This window comes from Coccinella septempunctata, chromosome 7 (genome assembly GCF_907165205.1).
Source record: "Coccinella septempunctata chromosome 7, icCocSept1.1, whole genome shotgun sequence".
Lineage (NCBI taxonomy): Eukaryota > Metazoa > Arthropoda > Insecta > Coleoptera > Coccinellidae > Coccinella > Coccinella septempunctata.
This window is the reverse complement of record NC_058195.1, coordinates 28,809,369-28,831,101: the sequence shown is the minus strand read 5'-3', so window position 1 is coordinate 28,831,101 and position 21,733 is coordinate 28,809,369. Positions and strand designations below refer to the sequence as shown.

The 21,733-nt window shown below is 38.0% G+C and overlaps 2 protein-coding genes and 1 long non-coding RNA gene across 3 annotated transcripts; 1 reads left to right on the top strand and 2 right to left on the bottom strand.

Annotated features, from left to right (window-relative positions):
• Positions 1–2,152: 2,152 nt before the first annotated feature.
• On the bottom strand, positions 2,153–3,541 carry LOC123317710. Its single transcript, XM_044904318.1, has one exon. It carries the CDS (start codon positions 3,539–3,541, stop codon positions 2,153–2,155), a length of 1,389 nt encoding a protein of 462 aa, XP_044760253.1.
• An 8,141-nt stretch (positions 3,542–11,682) lies between these two features.
• On the bottom strand, positions 11,683–12,309 carry LOC123317709 (DNA-binding protein HEXBP-like). The gene has a single exon (XM_044904317.1). It carries the CDS (start codon positions 12,307–12,309, stop codon positions 11,683–11,685), a length of 627 nt encoding a protein of 208 aa, XP_044760252.1.
• A 7,359-nt stretch (positions 12,310–19,668) lies between these two features.
• On the top strand, positions 19,669–20,673 carry LOC123317260. The gene is made up of 2 exons (XR_006538154.1): positions 19,669–20,071; positions 20,141–20,673. It is a non-coding gene; the product is annotated as an uncharacterized LOC123317260 (long non-coding RNA).
• The last annotated feature ends 1,060 nt before the right edge of the window (positions 20,674–21,733 follow it).

Below are 21,733 nucleotides of genomic sequence, written 5' to 3'. Positions count from 1 at the left end.
ACGGTTCTCACAGACCGAAAAATAACCCACAATAGACCAGACCTCATATTGCTCAATAAGGATGAGGACAGAGCACTATTCATCGACGTGGCAATTCCAAATAATACCAATCTTCTAGATAGGCACACTGAAAAAATTTCAAAATACAGAGATCTCGAGGAACAGACCAGAAGACAGTGGAAGCTGAAGGATATCAAGACCATCCCTATTGTCATATCATCTACAGGCCTGATACCGAAGAAACTACTGGAGAACTTGAGGAAACTTCAGTTGGACGAAAATATCTATAAAGTCATGCAGAAGGCGGTACTGCTCGGAACGGCGAGAACTGTACGCAAGTACATGGGGAATGCTGAGGAACACCGTCTGCGCCGACAGGAAGTGCTGGTGGAGCAGGAATCCAACCTACAGCAGGGAGGCGAGGAGCGACCCGGACCCGACCACCACCACGAGCCCGAAAACCTGGAAAGGGCTCCAACAGAGCTTAATCCTTTTGATATCTGAGATATCTGGGATAAGTGAATTTTCCTCTGGAGAGGAGTGTGAAAGCCGCAAGGCTAAAGTCATAATAATAATAACTTTATTTACCCAACAGGAAAAATCCCAGTAACAGGGAAACAAATTACATAAACTCAAAGAAAAATACATGTGAATTTCCCATAAGCAAAACGAAATGAAATGGCAAGCACCTCAATACAATAATTTATCCGAGAAAAAAAAAAACAAAGCACACAACTATAATAGACCAATTTTAACTTTATTAGCACAATCACAAAGCCGATATACTGGTGCCCGCTGGAGAATGTTGGTCCGAGGCGTGGGCAGACTAAACATCGGAGAACCCCTGGCCGCCATTCTTGGGACGTGGATGTTTACCCGAGAGAGAAGGAATGGGCAGTCAATCTTTCCACTTAAAAGTTTTTGGGCGAATCTCGCACATTGCTGAACCTGACGTTCAATTAAGGTTGAAAGCCTCAGCTCCCTCGCTATGCTTGAAAGATCAGCACCACGCTCAGGATAAATGCCTGTCTTCCTATATTCGACATATTTCAGGAACTTCCTATGAATCCGCTCAATGGATGTAAGATGCGTGGCATAAATTGGGAACCAAATTATGTTAGCGTATTCCAACCTACTGAGAACAAGTGAGAAGTAAACACTTCTGAGAGCAGACAGATCGTCGAGCTCACGGAAGCTCCTGAACAGGAAACCCAAAGATCTACAAGCAGATGCACACAGATCTTCAACATGTGGAACAAAACTCAGCTCACTGTCGAACCAAACTCCCAGGTCACGAAAACGACCACCTACCGCAATAAGATCATCCCCAATGTGATAAGCAAAAGCTAGCGGGTACGCCTTCCTGGTGAAAGTAACTTTAAAACTCTTCTTCAAATTTAAAATAAGTACATTCCGCAAGCACCAACCGCGAACCAACTCCAAACTTGACTGAAGAAGTAACTGGTCATTAATTCCAAATATTCTCATGAAAAGCTTCAGATCATCAGCATAGGTTAGAGCCCCACAATTGAGAGAGCATAAAAGGTCATCAATGAAAATCACAAACAACAATGGTCCGAGGTTAGATCCCTGAGGAACACCAAACTTGAGCTCATATTCAAAAGATCTGAATCCATTATAGAATACATAATTAGTTCTTCCACTTAAATAGGAATGAATCAACTTCACAAAATTAGGAGTAAAACCAAATGATGCTAGCTTCAAAAGCAAATTATGGTGAACGGTATCGAAGGCACGTGAGAAATCTGTATAGATCACATCAACCTGACCTCCATCATCAAGGGACTCTGCTATGACTTGCGAAATTGTGGCTAGGTTAGTTACAGTCGACCCCGGACAAAACCATGCTGTGCTGATGATAAACGTTGTTTAATATGGTGGTAAATGCTTGAATACAGAACCTCTTCATATACTTTGGCAAAGTTCGATAAAATGGAAATAGGTCTATAATTTTCCACAGAAGACGAGAGTCACCCTTTTTGAACACCGGAATTACCCTAGCTCTCTTCCATCTCCTAGGGAAGGTGAAAGTATTAAGGCTAATGAAAAATAAACGGTGGAGGGTCACGGCCAGTGCAGAGCTACACTCCCTCAAGAACACAGAGGGAAGCTGATCGTCACCGGATGTCAATCAATCAGGAAACTTCTCCATTATGGACTTTATCTCATCCTCTGACACTGATGGGATGAAAACTGGTGGAAGGTTAGTTGAATCATCAGTATTATGAACCCCATGCGCATTCAGGCCATTAACCACAGAAAAATGAGCTCCAAACAAATCAACAATTTCTCTGGGATCGTCATAAAGACGTTCATCAGAATGAAAGACTCCAGGTACTTTAGTGTAACCCTTTCTTCGAGCTAAATATTTCCAGAGTGAAGATGGATTTGATCTTATTTGGCTCTGCACTTCAGACAGATACTTGTTGTACTCCAAATCAATTTCAGACTTGACCAACGCTCTCAATCGTTTGAACTCAACAGAATATTTTTCTACACCAGTATTACGCCACTTCACTCTGTAATAATTCTTTAGGCCAATGATATGCTTTAATTTTCCTGTGAACCAAACAGGGAAGCTAGGCTCTGCCAAAGAGTTAGTCTTTTTAGGAACAAGGTCATCCAGAATCTCAAAAAGTTTTCTGTAGAAGAAATCCAAAGCTTCATCGACATTATCGAATTCTGCTATAATATCCCAATTAACGGAGTTGATTGCCGTAGACAAAGAAGAGTAATCAGCTCTTTTAAAGTTATAGAATGAATTATCCTTCCTCGGAAAATTCACTCGACGCCTGGAAGACTCCACAGTAAGGACCATACTCAAAGCAGGATGGTAGGGGTCCTCAGGAACAAAAGGCGAGTCAGAACGGATGACTGACACCTCAAAGTTCTTGCTCGCTAGAACCAAGTCTAGCAGCCTGAGATCCTCATTCCGAACTGAGCTGCACTGCCGCAGATCCAGGAGATCGCATAGATTCCGCAAAAGAATTGATTTGGGACCACAATTAGAATCAACAAAGTCAGGGCAATTGAAGTCACCAACAAGGAACATAGTCTCCCCAGGGAAACTCAACTCCAATGCAGTTGTAAAAGTTTCCAGAGGAAAAGCAGAAATATCAGGCGGAATGTAAACTACACAGGCAATAAAAGGACAGGGCTCAGTAAAACGACACAAAACCACATCTATCAACGGGACACGATCGGTTAAAAATGCTCCATCTATAATACTGAAAGATGTACTGCCAGAAGCGGCCAGCAGGACTCCACCACCACGAGATCTATCAACCCTACCAAACTGTCTATCACATCTCACTACTTTATATCCTGGAGGAAACAATTCACCATCAAAAACCGAGTCACCAAGCCATGTCTCAGTTATACAGACTATATCATACGTATATTCACATGCTGATCTGAAAAATGGTGATAACTTAGTGTTGAGGCCTCTACAATTCTGATAAAAAATTGTAACCTCAATTGGTTTATGGGACAGATCAGCAGAAATAAACCGGTTGGGCATGCTTAGTTTTTCCAACTCGATTCCACCACAGATGGAATCCCGGATATATAACTTATACGAAGATTTGATTCACCCGCAGCCAAACGTTTATCCAACTCAGATTTAACAGATTTGTAAAGTGCAATCTGCTGTGGAGTCCTATCAGGAGCAACGTATATACTCTCAAATTCGACTTTATCTTCTTGAACTTACGCAAAATGCCAGGCACCGGATCAGGTGAAGAAAAACTAACCTTTATGGGACGAGAACGTGTTTCCCTGGTAGAATCAAATTTCCCAATTCTGAAAAGCTTAAAATTTTGCCCAGAAGCATCACACTCATTAAGAATTGACTGAACCAGTTCCGAATCATGCTGCAACTGGTCACGCCTGTTAGCACCTCTCTCAATACTCCCATGTATGATTAAGTTATGGGAGCGCTTGGTTCTTTCAAGCACCTCATTAATAATTTGTTCATTGGACTGAGAGGAGGGCGCAGATCTTACCTGCGTCGCGCCAACATCAATGGACCTTGATTGTTTGAGCTCACGTATCTCATCCCTCAGCTCGCCTATCAGTTGTAGAATTTTAGGAATCTGATGAAGACCCTGCTCACAATCAAGACAGAGGTATTTCACATGTCTTCTAACATTCGAGCGTAGGTTGGAACACTTTAATTCCGCAGCAGTAAGTTCAGAACAGGAGGCATGAAAAGGTCTGTCGCAACCATCTCATCTCAACATATCTGTGCCAACCTTGTTAAGGTTAGCTAAGTTACATTTTAAACAAGACATAGTAGCAATCAAAAACTCACAGAAATAATATCACAGAAATAATATCACAAAAATAATGTACTGGTGAATAAGGAATATGACGGGGACACTTTTCACATCGGCCGGGCCTATAGCCGATGACTTAAAGACACACACGAGGGCCGCGGAGCAACAGTTAGAATGAGGGATGGGAAACACCAGTACAGCAGTGAATTATTTGAAATCCCAGACACACAGTCAAATCCAACAATGAAAACCCCATGTACTATGGAGGGTAGAGACTCTCTACTCTCCATACCCATGTACATATGATAATTTCAGCTGACAGCGAAATGTAATAACGCACCCCCGTACCTATCTCGATCAGTAGAAGAGCGGCTTTCCACTGATCATAGGGGTGATTATTTTTAGATGTTATTTACACGAATTGAAGGCCCTCGAAAGGGAATAAAAAAATAAAAATGTGGATCCGGCCCGTCGCACGAAGGACAGGTCTTGAAGTTGAATATTATTATTTCTGGGGAGATGTTTAAATGAAACTCATGAAAAACTTTAACAAATAAATCTATTCGAAAATAAAATTAAAAAATTGGAACTTCTCTACAAATACGTACTCGGTCCAAGACGACCAACAAAAATCTTCAATTTCTTAAACACATGCAAATAAGCGCAAAACAATAAAACCTGCTTTCATAACCAAAATCTTGGTTTAAAATTCAACTTCCTAACTTTGCGCTCAATAATAAATCACTACTTTATCAATGAATTTTAGAGGAGCTTTCAAGACTCTGGACGAATAAAAATTGGAACTTTCACCTTTTCTGCGACTGCTATTTGTATGACGCTGCCGATGAAAACTTTTCGACACCAGACTTTACCCGCACAAATCCGTCGCAAACGTTTTTCGCTTTAAGTTTCCCTATCTAAAATTCCAACACAATTTTATATCTGGTCTTACTACGAATCAAAATAGACGATCACTCCTCGAATGTTACTTTACTGATTTCCGATAAACTGACTTGAACTTCAAATTATTTCCAAATTTCTTCAACTACCTAATTCCCGATATTCCGTTCCTACTTCAACAAAACCAACAAAAACAAAGGACTGGACTTTTCTTTACACTGAACTTTTCCAAATATCTATGAGCCGACCGAGTCCCCGATTCTATTCCGTGATCTACCTAGACTTTTCTCTTACTTCGTGAAAACCTATTTATTCTAAGTCCCTTTTCTCTTTCCTTAATGACTGACTCTACAATGATTTATAATTTCTCTACTTTTCCGTACCGACTCGAAGGGGTATATTTTTCGATATTTTACAGATCACGTTCCCGGACCGACTTAAAGGGGTATTCTGTTTGATCACTTTCCTCGGACCGACTGACTAACTTTTTCCGATGTACCTTTTTCCCCAGTCTTTCTCTCCCACGCTATGGGTGGTACCAAAACGTCCCAAAATCGAAATCATTGGACGATCATTATTGCTGAGTTGAAAAATCAGCGTTCCCAAGCTGGACGGTTACAAGAAAATTTCGACTACTCCGCATTTTTGAGAATTGTTTTCTTCTCAGGGTCTCCAGACTAATAAATCTTTCTTAATCTACATGACTAACCATTTTCGCTTGTTCCGAAGTCCCTATCCCCGGATATTGGGATCAATTACATAGGCCGCCGATCACCGGTTGCTCTCTGAAAACGTAGGGTATCAATAACTGCTGATTTTCTGACTGAGCGACTCTAACTCTTTCAACTATTATCGAGCTGGTTATTATTGAAATTCCCCAAGATTTAATACCGTCTGATCTCAAGCACCTCGAAGTATCGTATTTCCAACTAAAAATCGCCTCTGCAGCACGGCTGCAACAATGTATAAAAAATTCTAGCGATACCTTTTTCGAATTATGCCAAATTTATTCGGAATCTCGTATTCCGATTTATTACAACACTCCCTCCTTTTAAAAAGTTTTGGCATTGGATGCCACAACTTTTCCTAAATCATCATATATTCGTCCAAAGTCCATCATGTCCTGCTCTTTCCTAAAACTAACATTCACCAAAATCAATTAAGTTCACAAATAAATTTTCCTCACAAGCTACGGTCCCTTCCTTATCACTTAACCTACAAATGCTCTAATAACTGTACTTATGTAGTAGTCCTTTAAATCACACATCATCTTCAAGCTCTATAAACATAAAATAACAAAAAAAAACAAACATAAACAAACTAAACCTAAATAGTACACTCTTCGGACAATGGTCATCAAAACAGTTTCTACCCTCATCTTTTCCTTAATCACTTCACAATCTCCAACATGGAGTTCCTTAGGTTCAATTTTCGGAATTCTTTCTCACTATCGCGAACATTCTCACACAACTATAGACATCCTCGGAATCATGTGGAATAACTCTTCAGGTGAAAAACCAAAAGTAACCTCAGGTGGAAAAAGTTTCTTTACACGGAACGCCACTGTTCAACCCGTGCTAATGTCCATATCGTATGATCATCTCGGTTACGAAAACACAAACTCAGTTCGACCTTGTTGACGCGGCACATTATTCGGCGCATCGTTTACCGGCTATGTCTCTCAGTCCAGTGTGGTATCACTATTGGTAAAATTGGGTGTAACCCTGGATATGGCTCGATTTGTTTTTTGGTAGCGTACTTTCGACGTTGGATTTTGCTCGCACTTTCTCGTCGTTATTCGTCTCCCTTAAGTTGAAAACATTCTTTACTGAGTGATGCATTTGATTAATAGCAGTTTGGTGAGCTTATCCTATTCCTTCTTTATCGTCAAAATATGTAGTGGACAGTCTATGTCCCGCCGTCTCTAATCTAATTCTCTTCTGGTTGCCTTCCACTCGCATCTCTCGAAGAACCTTTTTAAGCTGAACCATCGTCGTTCTACTGATGACGATTACATCTACCTCTGGATGATGAATTTCGAGCCTTGTATACGGACCGACATTGTTCCATAAACCGCACTTGATCAGTTCAGAATACCCTCGTACACACAAGTCCACATATTGAGTTGAATGTCTCTCATTCTTACGCAAAATTTCCAAACTTTCTAATTCTTTGGCGCACAACTTTTCGAGTTCATGAAGATTCTAACATTTCTGATGAAATAGCCGCAATATCCGGTTTTCCGCACTATGGTATACTATCGCCGTCGCCACCTGGTAACTAAGGTTAATCACCATTCAGAGGTTATCCCACTGATGATGACCTGATGATTATACCTTCCTTCTGGTTGAAAATCTGCCATGGATTGTCTTTCAAAGATACCTTATTTTGGATATTGATTGACCAAAACCTGACTGAATACAAGAAAAAACGAAAAAAACACATGCAAAAATCATACAAAACAATTCATCTCCCATGAGCATGCAATTTAATCATATGGGGAAAACAATAATCATAAAATGACCTATCATATACCTAAATAAAACTCAAATCTTATGAAATAGCATGCAGGACGTTGTGCTCACATCAAAGGGTGACCACAACGCTTCTTCATAATCCTTTTCCGACAAGGATTATTTCTTTCTCATTTCATCTACTTCCGATATTCTTTATTGATGATATTTAAAATCATCCATCAGCAAATCAAAATTAACCCCTATATCGTTAATCTAACTTCCAACATGAAGCTCCTAACACAACCGAATATGAAATTTCTTCTATGAAATCTATCACCTTATAATGACTCTTGGTCCAGCTTAACTCAAAATACTTCAACTCTACAGTGTCTCTTTCAAAACTTCTCATATTTAATACAGCAAACAACCTTTAACTTAAACGATTTCAATCTAAACGAAAATGAACCAACTGCTACATAATGATCAAGGGTTTCTCGGGAGATCAATTCGTTATGATACTCAACCCTGGCGCCCATCTGACCCAAAAAAAAAAATTAAAGAAACCCATCTTTATACCGTTCATTTCCCTTACTATAAGTCATTATTACCGGACCTCCTTGTTATTCTACTTATAATCTGTGGAATGGGAAAGGTCGATTATTCCTTTTTCAGGACTATCAGCCAAAATGTCCTGCCACTACCCAAAAAAAAAGAAGAAGAAGAAGAAAAAGAAGAAGACCCTTTTCAGGTTGTGACTCTCCGGGTCAGTGAGAGCCCCTGGAATCTGCGAAAGGGCAGGAGTCGATTCACTTCTCCTGACAGGTCAATCCTTCAGATTTTCCTGCCGCTACCCTGTCTCCTATCTGATTAGGTTGGGCTCCATCTATCTGGGGGACGCCTAATCCTGGTAGACCTCCTTACCACCCTTTCTGCTTCCTCTTGATCGTTCTCCATTACCTCCTCCTCATCATTGCTCTCTAATCCCGTGTCTGAATTCCGTGTATGTCTCACATACCCCTGTGGAACCATTATCGGATGAAACCTCCGAGGTTTCCCTATTTCCGAATCTGTCTCACTAAAATCCTCAAATCTTTCCTCTCTTCCAGACAAATGTTTGTCAGGGCGCTTTTTCCGAACCTTTGCGACATAAGGCTTCAGCCTGTTTACTCGAACAATTCTGCTCTCCCATCCCCCACATTTTCGTATCCTACAGGTTACCGAATCAAAGACTTCCTTGATCCTGTATGGCCCTAACCATTTCTTTCCCAATTTTTCAGATACCTCCTTGAAATATACCAAGTCTCCTACCCTAAATTCCATCATCTGATCTTCCTCTGTATTGACGTCCCATGATACTCGTTTACTTGATTTCGACCCCCTGGGTCTATTTTCCTCTTGATACTCCACTTCGTTCGTATCCACTACTATTTCAGTAAACTTCTCGTTGCACCTTTTTCCTTGTTCCCTGTTATCATCCTCATCTCTCTGTTTCTTCCTAGTATAACCGGTACTAATTTTTAAATTCTTCCGAATTTCCTTCCCAGTTCCTTCCATGCAACTCCTTTGTTCATGGCAAACATCAGTTTTCCAGTTACGCCCCTGATCTACGTCGATCATCTGCTCTACGTTATCGATTATTCCCATATTCGATTCTGCCAACTGGCATTCCTCCGTCGCGACCGTCCTTGGCACGCGTTCGCTATTCCCTGACCACTTTTCACGTTGGTACCCAATGTTATTCCCAGCCATTTCCGTATTTATCGGTCCATTTCCAAAATTCCTAATATTTTTATTTGGAAGTATTATTTCCAAGTCCTGTTCCGGTCTCCCCTTGAATTTTTCATTACGAATTCCTAAATCCTCTTGAATTCCTTCCGCAAGTCCCACAGAACACACCGATATAGAAGGGAAACTCCCCTACTAAGAAGTGGGGTCAAGTTTCAGCGCCCCCATGCGGTGGTTCGAGGAAATAAAAGCGCTCTCTTGCGGCCGGAATTCTAAACAAATGAGCGGGAAAATTTGAAATGCTTCCTATTTAAAATCATTTGATTTGATTTTTGAAGTTCGGGATTGAAACAACGTACTGGAATGAGTTAATATAGCATGTCAAGATGCTATATTACCATTCCAGTACGAGTTGTTTCAAATCCAATGTTCTCAGAAGCTTGATTACTTGAATAAAAAAACACATATGTAGGCAATGATATAACTATATTTCTTCATAAACAAATCATATATACATCACAGTGTATGGCCTTATATGTAAAGAATAAAATAAAAATAATTCTAATGTCCATATATATAATATACATCTAAGTGTATGGGTTTATAAGTAAAAAATAAAATAGAAATAATTCTAATATCCATATATTACATCAAAGTGTATGGGTTTATGAGTACAAAATAAAATAGAAATAATTCTAATGTCCATATATACATCAAAGTGTATGGACTTGATAGGAAAAAAATAAAATAGAAATGATTCTAATGTCGATATATACATCAAAGTGTATGAGCATATATGTAAAAAATAAAATAGAAATAATTATAATGTCCTATGGGAATTATTGGTTATAGGACTGAAGGAAAACACTGTTTTTTTTTTTTAACTTAGTCGACGTTTCATCAGTACTTTGCTGATTTTTTCAATTCAATTTGGGAAAACCCTTCATCATAAAGCACTAATATCCATGAAACCAATAATTCCCATATATATGTAAAAAATAAATTCACACTTTCACTCAAAATAGGATTTTCGTATTTGTTCAGTACTTTAGTAGTCAACAAGGGATTACAAACTTTTTCCATCCAAAGTTTGATAATTTCCGGTTGTTTATTATGTGCTTCAGGAAACCGATGACGTCTACTAGTCTTATCACCACAGTTCGGCACACAAAATTTATTGCTTTTAATATTTCTATTTTCCGACATCTTATTCAATTATCAGAAAAAACACTTAGGAATCACGATGCACTTCACACTGCAGACAAAGACGAAAAGAATGAGGTTATGGAAATGTTTACAAACGCAAAATCAGCGATGGAAGCGACCCCATGCGGTGGTTCAACAAACTAAATAAGGGGTCCAGTTTTTGTAGCTGAGTTTCCCCTCTATCTTGACTTACTTTATGGCAAGTCCTACCGCGGAACTAGCTGGCAGGACAGAACCACCTGTTCCTGTACCGACTGTCCTATCAGTTCCGTCAACGATTCCCTTGTTATTCTGTTCATTTTCCGTTTTACCCTTAGCTCCCACTTGGACACTGGCATCCTTAAATAATTTCACCTTTGGCTTTATACCTTCGAAATTCTCCGTCTGCGTACCGGACTCCTTAAACTGTACCCTAATTTCCACATTGTCCTTCGGTTCCCTTAACCGTTCCCCATTTGCGTCACTTTTGACATTATCCTCCAGTACAGTTTTCCCTGCGTTCCTCTCAAATCCGGTTTTCCTACGAACAACTTCCCTGAAGTTTCCGTTGACTTGAATCGTTCCGGTAAATCCCTTACTATCTTCATCTTCCGCACATAATTCGCTTTCTATATCCCTTTTATTCAAAAATTCGAATCTCCTACCCCACATCATAACGGACGGCTCCCCTTCATAACTAATAAGTGCCTCATTTGCACTGAGAAAATCTCTCCCTAAAATAACTTGGACGTTCCCTAACATAGAGTCATCACACAAGATAACCGTCCAAGTTGTACCTAACTTTCCTCCTACAGGTCCCACCAAAATATTGGCCGTACCCCAGGTACGTAAACTATGACCTGTTACACTCGTCAACCGATAGTCGACCTCCTCTCTATTTATTCCATCTTCTGGAATTATACTCCTATTTACAAGAGTCACCGCGGCTCCTGTATCTACCAAACAACGCCTCGTCCTTCCATTTATGTTTAATTTAATCATGTGAGGTGCATCAAATAACCCTCCGGAATTCACTTCCGGGATCACCATTACCGAACGATTCTTACTTTCCCCCTTATATACATGCCCCCCTGGCATCCCCGAATAAACCTGCCCTTTTAAAAATTTCCGGCCACTATCCCGGCAGTTGGATTTTGGCCCTCCCCGTTTAAATAGTCTTGTCTCTTCGGCTGAGACCCCCTCGAAAATGGAGGCGATCGTTTAGGAATAGCTCCCGTACTTCGCCCCCCTTCCTTATCAGCATTTCTTCCTATCTCCTTGCTTTCACGTTGACCCCAGGCCATATTTGCTTCACCCCCTCCTCCAGGGGGTGTAGTTCTCCGTATTCTATTTTTCGAAAAATTCTCTCGTCCCTGACGATTTTGTCTTGGGCAATCCCTAGCCCAATGACCCTTTTGTCCGCAACTATAACAACCTCCCTGCGTCCCTTGCCCTGATCTGTTATTATTCCTACACTCTCTCGCAAAATGACCCGGTCTACCACAAAAATAACATTGTGCTGTATTCTTCTTTGTCTCTGCGAATTTTCTAACATTCCCCCTTTCATCCTTCGAGTCGTGCCCCTTTTTCCCGCAATTTTGACATCCCTCCGTTGCATCTACCGCCGATACCCTCATATTTGATGTCCTTCCTTGTATCATCATTGTTGCGGTCTCTTGTAATTTGACCAGTCCTTCCGCTTTTTCTAAATCCAAATTTTCTTCTCTTAATAAAGTTACCCCCATATCTTTCATCAAATCTTTGCGCAACCCGGTTTTAAACTGATTTAATATCAACTCTTTATTTTTCTTTTTGATTCCCGCTTGTTCGTCTAGCGATGCTCCGCCCAAATCTTCCCGGAGTAATTCCGCGCCTAAAATCCGCAGCCTACTACAAAATGATGAAACATCTTCATCATGTCGCTGGAAACAACGACTTAAATTCCACTGACTCTCCCCTGGCAATTTTGATGGGGTAAATTTTTCAATTAGCCGCTGTTTCAATTCCGAGTATTTCAATTTATCATAAGCTTCATCAGACTTAAAATATTCGTACGCCGCGCCTATCAGTTTTAATTTCAATAGAGTGAGGGTTTCTTCCTCACTCCATCCGTCCAATTTCGATCTCAACTCTAATTTGTCGAAGTACCGCTTCGCGTCTTTTCCCGAAAAACTATCAAGGGTTGTCGCAATCATCCCCAACGAATACATAAACGGAAATCTCATAACATCTTTCTCAGCCACCGCAGGGGTGGTAGCACTAGCACTAGCCGCCGGCAACATTTTTCAAAACCTTGTGAATAACCTCAATAACAATTAAATCCGAAAACTATCTTTAAACTCCGCAAATTAAACGAGGAAATCAAAACAATTATATCAGATTCACGATATTTCAAAGTATGAATCAAATATCCCTATTTCAAAAATCCCAAAATACGCTGCACACACACGATAGAATTAATCAACTATAAACGCCAAATACTCTCGCTATTAAAATTATATCAACCTTACATGGAAACGCCCTGAAAGAAAAATTATATCACCAAAAAAAAATATTATCCTGAACGCAACTGTGATCTCAAAATAATTAACGCCCTGAAAAAATAATTATATCTCAACAGCAAAAATAAAATTCAATAAACAATGTCCTGAAAAAAAAAAAACTGCAACCCTATCTTGTCCTAACTTTCCGAATTATTCTGTAAATCAAACCGATCCAAAAATTATATCCAACTGACTTAAAATTCCGAAATATTCTGACGTTCACTTGATCAAAACACTTTACTTGAAATTACCAAAATTCAAAATTTCACTTAATTGAAACAATTAAATTCAAATGACCGCAATTCAAAATTATTTTAGCCTCCAAATTGATAAAAAAAATAATTCAAATGATTTCACCCCTAAATCCGTGTTCAAATTCTAATAAAACAGCATTAAAAACGTCTCAATTTTTTCTTATCTGCTTTTTCTAAATTGATTTTAAATTCGCAAGAAAAATTTTGAATGAAACTAACTAATTCTCAAACCCACTTTTTGTAACAAAATAACCGATCATTCAATCACAATCACTGATAAACAAGAAGGGAATTATTATACACGCCAAAAATTATAACTTGATTGACGATTTTTCTTCTGGAATTTTTCGATAAACTACAAGTCTAAATTCAATAAATCCGCGCACACAACTTTGCGTTCAAAATCCTACGTAATTGATACTCAACAAAAAAAATTCAAAAAATTATTCACTTCAAAACCATCAAATTCCGGCAAAATCAAAATTTCAGAACACACAGTAATATACACTTCAAAAAAAATAATTCACCTGAAAACAATAAAAAAAAAAAAATATCTTTCACCATCAGCCAAGAATGCACCCTCAAAACAATAAAATTGTCGCGGAAAATTAAACTCAAATCTTCAATTCTGATCAACTACTTTATAAATTTTTCTTAACGTTTCCATCAATCAATTAATTAAATCTTCCACAAATTATTGAACACCAACGTTCTTCACCAATCAAATTTTCCAACTGTCTCCCGATTAAAACTTGATAACTTATCCGATTTTAAAAGAAAATTCTGATCCACTACAACGAAGAGTCTCTACTCAACTTTCTCTAATATCGCGGCAGCTAGTCTTTAACGAAAACAAAAATTTCTGTTCACAACTCTACTTATCACTTTTCACAAAATAACTCGATTATTCTTTTGAAATAAACGAAAATCGACGCAAAATGAAATTATTCTTGGCAATAGAAATAACTCAGAGTTCCTTCATCCGAAAGTCCTCAAATTCATTGATATACTCTCAACTAAAACCATCAATCAACCCTTAATCAACCACAAAATTCTTAAAAAAAAAAAAAAAAAAAATTCTCTCAATACTTCTACAATGGCGCCGACTGAATTATTGGATTTTATCTCGACTCGCTCCAGAAACAACTAAAACTTTAAAAATCAAACTTCTCAATTGAAATAATTTAGTATTCTACCCCAGAAAAATCAACTTAAATCCCACCGCTGTCACCAGTGTAATAACGCACCCCCGTACCTATCTCGATCAGTAGAAGAGCGGCTTTCCACTGATCATAGGGGTGATTATTTTTAGATGTTATTTACACGAATTGAAGGCCCTCGAAAGGGAATAAAAAAATAAAAATGTGGATCCGGCCCGTCGCACGAAGGACAGGTCTTGAAGTTGAATATTATTATTTCTGGGGAGATGTTTAAATGAAACTCATGAAAAACTTTAACAAATAAATCTATTCGAAAATAAAATTAAAAAATTGGAACTTCTCTACAAATACGTACTCGGTCCAAGACGACCAACAAAAATCTTCAATTTCTTAAACACATGCAAATAAGCGCAAAACAATAAAACCTGCTTTCATAACCAAAATCTTGGTTTAAAATTCAACTTCCTAACTTTGCGCTCAATAATAAATCACTACTTTATCAATGAATTTTAGAGGAGCTTTCAAGACTCTGGACGAATAAAAATTGGAACTTTCACCTTTTCTGCGACTGCTATTTGTATGACGCTGCCGATGAAAACTTTTCGACACCAGACTTTACCCGCACAAATCCGTCGCAAACGTTTTTCGCTTTAAGTTTCCCTATCTAAAATTCCAACACAATTTTATATCTGGTCTTACTACGAATCAAAATAGACGATCACTCCTCGAATGTTACTTTACTGATTTCCGATAAACTGACTTGAACTTCAAATTATTTCCAAATTTCTTCAACTACCTAATTCCCGATATTCCGTTCCTACTTCAACAAAACCAACAAAAACAAAGGACTGGACTTTTCTTTACACTGAACTTTTCCAAATATCTATGAGCCGACCGAGTCCCCGATTCTATTCCGTGATCTACCTAGACTTTTCTCTTACTTCGTGAAAACCTATTTATTCTAAGTCCCTTTTCTCTTTCCTTAATGACTGACTCTACAATGATTTATAATTTCTCTACTTTTCCGTACCGACTCGAAGGGGTATATTTTTCGATATTTTACAGATCACGTTCCCGGACCGACTTAAAGGGGTATTCTGTTTGATCACTTTCCTCGGACCGACTGACTAACTTTTTCCGATGTACCTTTTTCCCCAGTCTTTCTCTCCCACGCTATGGGTGGTACCAAAACGTCCCAAAATCGAAATCATTGGACGATCATTATTGCTGAGTTGAAAAATCAGCGTTCCCAAGCTGGACGGTTACAAGAAAATTTCGACTACTCCGCATTTTTGAGAATTGTTTTCTTCTCAGGGTCTCCAGACTAATAAATCTTTCTTAATCTACATGACTAACCATTTTCGCTTGTTCCGAAGTCCCTATCCCCGGATATTGGGATCAATTACATAGGCCGCCGATCACCGGTTGCTCTCTGAAAACGTAGGGTATCAATAACTGCTGATTTTCTGACTGAGCGACACTAACTCTTTCAACTATTATCGAGCTGGTTATTATTGAAATTCCCCAAGATTTAATACCGTCTGATCTCAAGCACCTCGAAGTATCGTATTTCCAACTAAAAATCGCCTCTGCAGCACGGCTGCAACAATGTATAAAAAATTCTAGCGATACCTTTTTCGAATTATGCCAAATTTATTCGGAATCTCGTATTCCGATTTATTACAGAAAGAACACACGCTCACGTGTACCTAATCGGGAGACCTAATCGGGAGGTAAACAAATCGAACAGATAAACCAAGTTCGATTTAAACAAATGAAAATCGTAGCCGAAATAACCAGAATCAGATATTGAATACAATTCAACCGTATCATCCAAGTATATATACTTGCCAAACTCCTCACAAGCATAGAACCGAAACAAATACACTATTCTCAAGGAAAACTATTATAACTTCAGAACAATCGGCGACACAACCGCACAGGGATCCTGTGAAGGCACTTTCTGTTGGATGTTGGATCTTGATATAAGACTTCCATCTGAGGAGTATATTGAGGACGTATATCGTTTAGGTAGGCTGAAGGATGATAGTAGAAGTAAACCTAGGCCACTCCTAGTGAAATTCACTAGATTCAAATATAAAAACTCAGTCTGGCTTGCTAAGAAAAAGCTCAAGGGCAAGAAAATATTAATAACTGAGTTCCTCACCAGAAATAGACAGGAAATATATCAGAAATGTAGGCTGGCTTTCGGAGGCGGAAAGACTTGGACATCCAATGGTGACATATACGTTTTACTCAGAAACAAAAAAGTTCTTGTTTCATCATTATCACAAATCCCAGCTCTAAAACTATCCTCGGAGAATACCTCGGCATCCCAGAGCACACAACAATCACGCTACATCCAAACTAGAAGCAAAGTCGCAGGCATATAATTCAATGTGGTAACATCACAGCACTGTTCTGCCAATTGAAGTCCGTATCTTTTTCAATATTCTCTTGTTTTTTGTTTTGTTTTCATTCGTTGTTGTTGTTTGAATTTAATGTTTAGTTCTGGGTGTTTCTACTCCTCCTGTTCATCCCTCCTCTCCTCTGCCATCATACCTTCCCTTTGAAGATTTCGAAGATGAGATTATTAACTTGATCAATACGGACGATACTTCCTATGCTTTTGAGGACATCGAGAATGATAATTTTGAGAGTCTATCGCTCCACTGCTTACTCATGTGCCATATTAATGCTCAGAGCCTAATTGCCCACTACGATGATCTGATTCAAACTTTCTCCCATAACAAATATCACGTCATACTAATAAGTGAATCGTGGCTCAAGAAATTCATCAGGTCATCTTTTGTCAGGCTATCCGGGTATAAGCTCCTAAGAAATGATAGAGACTGTCGTCGTGGGGGTGGGGTTGCAATGTATGTCAGAGACAATATCCCATGTAAGATAGTTAAACAATCTATAACGAGTGAAACTCAAAAACTTGAATATCTTTTCGTTGAAATCAATTTCCACAAAAAATTTCTGTGTGGTGTTGTATATTCTCCACCTGCTTACAGTTATTTCGAGGAGTTTGGTTCGGTCCTAGAAGACGTAGTCTCAAACTATTCTGAGGTCGTTATGATGGGAGATTTGAACAATTGCATGGTTAAGAGAAACCCTCGCTCCAAGATGATGAATGAACTGCTGGACTCTTTCAATCTTAAACTAATTAATAAGAAGCCTACCCATCATCTTCCTGCATCTAATTCCCTGCTGGACCTTCTCATTACCTCTATTCCGAATAAAATAATTCTTAGTAGTAGTAGTAACAGTCGTTTATTGCAAATACAGTATAAGCATATAAGCCATTGGCCATCGACCTGAGGTCCTTCAGCCTATAAATTTACACTTTAATATATAAAAATTTTACAATTATATATTAACATAAAACATTACTTAATTTGTTTATTAGAGTCTCTGTTGGGTGTTTTCTAGTTGAAATGTTTACATCTTTATGATATTGGGGATCACTTCTTCTAACTCTAACAATCTAGAATAAAATTTTTTATTTAGCCTATTGATCCTCTCCTTGATCGGCTCAATTCCTGTTGCTGAGAAAAGCAGGTGGTTTGGGGGATTATGCAGAACATTGTTAGGGTGCCTCATTCTAGTGATGGTCCTCAGTGCTGTCGTTTCTGCCACCTCCAGATTTTTAATTGCTGGGGCTTTGCAATTGGCAAACAGTGGATGAGCGTATTCCAGTAAGGGTCGACATATAGTTTTATATATTTTTGTGGCACTCTTTATGTTGATACCCTGTTTCTTATAGGTTAGCTTTGCAAAATATTATTTCGCTCTAGATATGGTTTTTTTTTAATTAATTTTGTGTGTCTGTTGAAATTGTACCTGTTATCGATTTGGACTCCCAAGTATTTTATTGATGGGGATGGTGCTACAGTCGTACCATTAATGATTATATGTGGGGATCCTTGAGAAATTATATGTGATCAAAGATTATAAGTTGTGATTTGGCTGGGTTAGGTGTTAGTCTCCATTTGAAGAACCATTTGATAATGTCATTTACCAGAAGCAGTAGTGCTTGCATGCAAGTCTCTAGAGATTATTCGTGAACAATCAACGTTGTGTCGTCCGCAAATTGTAATATGCAAAGATTATAGAGTATATAATAATAAGTATATCTATAATCTTTGGTAATATGTATTTTTTCTTTGTGGTCTTAGGGTAGATGTCATAACCATAGAATTTGTATATTGTTGTGGAAAGTGGAGATCCTTGTGGTGTCCCTTGCTCAGGAGAGAAAGATGTTGTAAATGAGTTGTTTATTTTGACCGTCAGCTTTCTGTTTTCCAGAAACTGCTTGCAGAGTTTTATTAAGATAGCAGGGCAATTTATTAATTCTTAGTGGACAACAAAATGCCTTTCAGTTTTCTCATCACGATCTCATTTACGCTGCATTCAAGTTCAAATGCCCCAAACCACGTGTTATAAAACATAGAAATTTAAAAAATGTGGATGGCACATTGTTAATTGATGCATGCAAGAACATATGAGCTGGGAATCGGTATACCATGCAGTTTCTGCGGATGATAAAGTTGCCCATTTTAATGATAAAATCATGGAGATATACGACAAAATCGCCCCGGTGAAATCTATCAGAGTAAAAAATCCCCCGAGTCCTTGGATACACAATGATACCAAAGAATTGATGAAAGTGCGTGATAAAATGAAGGCTAGATATGTAAAGAATCCGACGGAGGATAATAGAGAGGCATACAGATCAATGAGAAACAGATGCAATCATTTATGCAGGAGGGAGAAAAGGATGTACTTCACAGATTACAGAGTAGAATGTATGAATGATGTACTTCGACAAGAATTTGACCGACGTCCCGACCAGAAGAGTTTGGTTGATGTTTATGTTTTGTGAGTTTGGCCAACCTTGAGATCTGTAGGTGTGGGAAGGGAGTTAAATTCGCAATCTATAAGTTTGGATCCCACCCCTCTTGCTCGGCATTTTTCTGCCCACACTCTGTCGTGGATGACAACATCAAGAAAACAATATTGGAATCATCCAGATCAGCTCCGCAACTGGAAAGACCTAGATTTGATTTCGGGCACATTACTGAGGAGGAAATTAAAACGGTATTGAGTGGACCTCCAAGTCCATTGGGTGTGATGAGTAAGGATCGGTCTACCGAAAAGTCTTTCGATCGAAAGTTTATTCAATAGAAAGTTCTCTGCATCGAAGAGTCACTCGACCGAAAATGACGCCCACTTTCTCCTGATTGGCCAGATTGGTCGGAACGATTCGGAACGACTCGGAACTGGCACTCTTTCATCTTTGTCTTATCATTTCTGAAATTTGACAGAGAATTTGGACATTTAATTCTGCAGTACCAAAACGGTTGATTGTTTACATAACCTTTAATCTGGAAATTTTTCGACTTTCCTCAAAAATGAAATCAATTTGAATAATCATTTCGACGAATCAAGTAGGACCAATGATAATATGATGAAATGCATTGAAAGTGCTCTCTAGGATACATTCACTGATCAAACGGAATATATTTTCTATATATAATAAAAGTAGGTATCCATAAATTGTATCATTCTCTCATAGTACTAAGTTTGATCAAATGCAACCTTTGTTTTCAGGTAGTGTTGAATGATCAAAATACTGCAATATTCTGTATTTGTTTATAAGAGAGGAGTGTAGGGCAAGAGAACCTCACTTCTCAAATGTACCAAGATTTTCGAATTAAATGAGAATGTGATGACGATTAGTTATAATGTCATCTTAACATATAAATTCTACTGATTGAGGCGAATAGGGCAGTTGGCAATCAGAAAATTTTAAGACCTATCACATTCAATGCTGATTTTTCTTAACTCGAATAAATAATATAGATTACAAGAGACTAAGTACAAACAATGAGTATAATTTACAAACGAGCCATTCAAGAGATTCTCCTCAAACTATGGTTTCAGAAAGTGGATAATAAAAGGACAGATGGAATAACAGATACCTGTGAAATCAATAAAATTATTGAGAAAAACAGTGAACTGCTGATATAAGCTTTGCCGATAAGAAATATTTCAAAATTGCCTAATACAGCAATGAGAATCATACCATATGTCAAGTCATTGTATTGGAATAATTAAATATAAACTGTAGGTTGAATTTTCAAGATGTTCATTTGATTCATAAAACCGAATAAGATGTATTATCAAACATTCCAAATATTCTCCTCATACTATGATGTATACTTACTCTAGATACGAAGAACTAATAGGTAACATTTTGTTTCTTGATGGATAAGTTTCATTCACACTGATTCGAAGTGTCTGTTTTGAAATTTGCATGGGTTTTTCCCAACACCAATATATAATATAGATTACGAGAGACTAAGTACAAGCCATTATTATTTTATACAAACAAGAGATTCTCCTCAAACTCTGTCTGAAAGTGGATAATAAATGGACAGGTGCATTAATGAATAGCCATGAAATTATTTGGTAAAACAGTGAACTGCTGATATAATAAGCTTTGCGAAGAAGAAATATTTCACAATTGCCTATTGAAACAATGAGAATCATATCGTATGTTAATTCATTGTGTTGAAATTATTAAATATAAACTATAGGTTGAATTTACGAAATGTTTATTTCATTCATAAAACCGAAAAAGAACTTTGATAATACATCGTAAATATTCTCCATATTCTGTGATATTACATATCAGGAAAAGAGGTCAAATTACTGGGTCTTCTAAATATTCTTTATTGAAGTCATTCTAGCTTTCGTTCAGTTTCTGGACTTCTTCAGGGACAATGTCCATTAATTAAAATATTGTATGTATTTATTCTTAGTTTCTGAAGAAGTTCAGAAACTGAACGAAAGCTAGGATGACTTCAATGAAGAATATTTAGAAGACCCAGGAATTTGACTTCTTTTCCCGATATCTAATATCACATCATTTAAAGAGGTCCAGATTTCCTTTAATCTAATTCTGCATATTCTCTTCACACTATGATGTATACTTACTCTAGATACGAAGGACTGATAGGGATAGTAAAATTTTGTTTCTTTCATTTATACTGATTTTAACTGTCTGTTTTGAAATTTACCAAGTAAAATGTTACTCTGATCTTAATTTTTCCCTCATTTCAATGTTCGATTTCAAAGATATACTGAAATAGTGATAGGCATTGTGAAATAAAAGAACACATTTAAAAAATCTATTTCAGT

Excerpts from the sequence above, each read along its gene's own strand:
- LOC123317710 (XM_044904318.1), bottom strand. The coding sequence starts at position 3,541 with ATGCCCAACCGGTTTATTTCTGCTGATCTGTCCCATAAACCAATTGAG.
- LOC123317709 (XM_044904317.1), bottom strand. The coding sequence starts at position 12,309 with ATGGGGGTAACTTTATTAAGAGAAGAAAATTTGGATTTAGAAAAAGCG.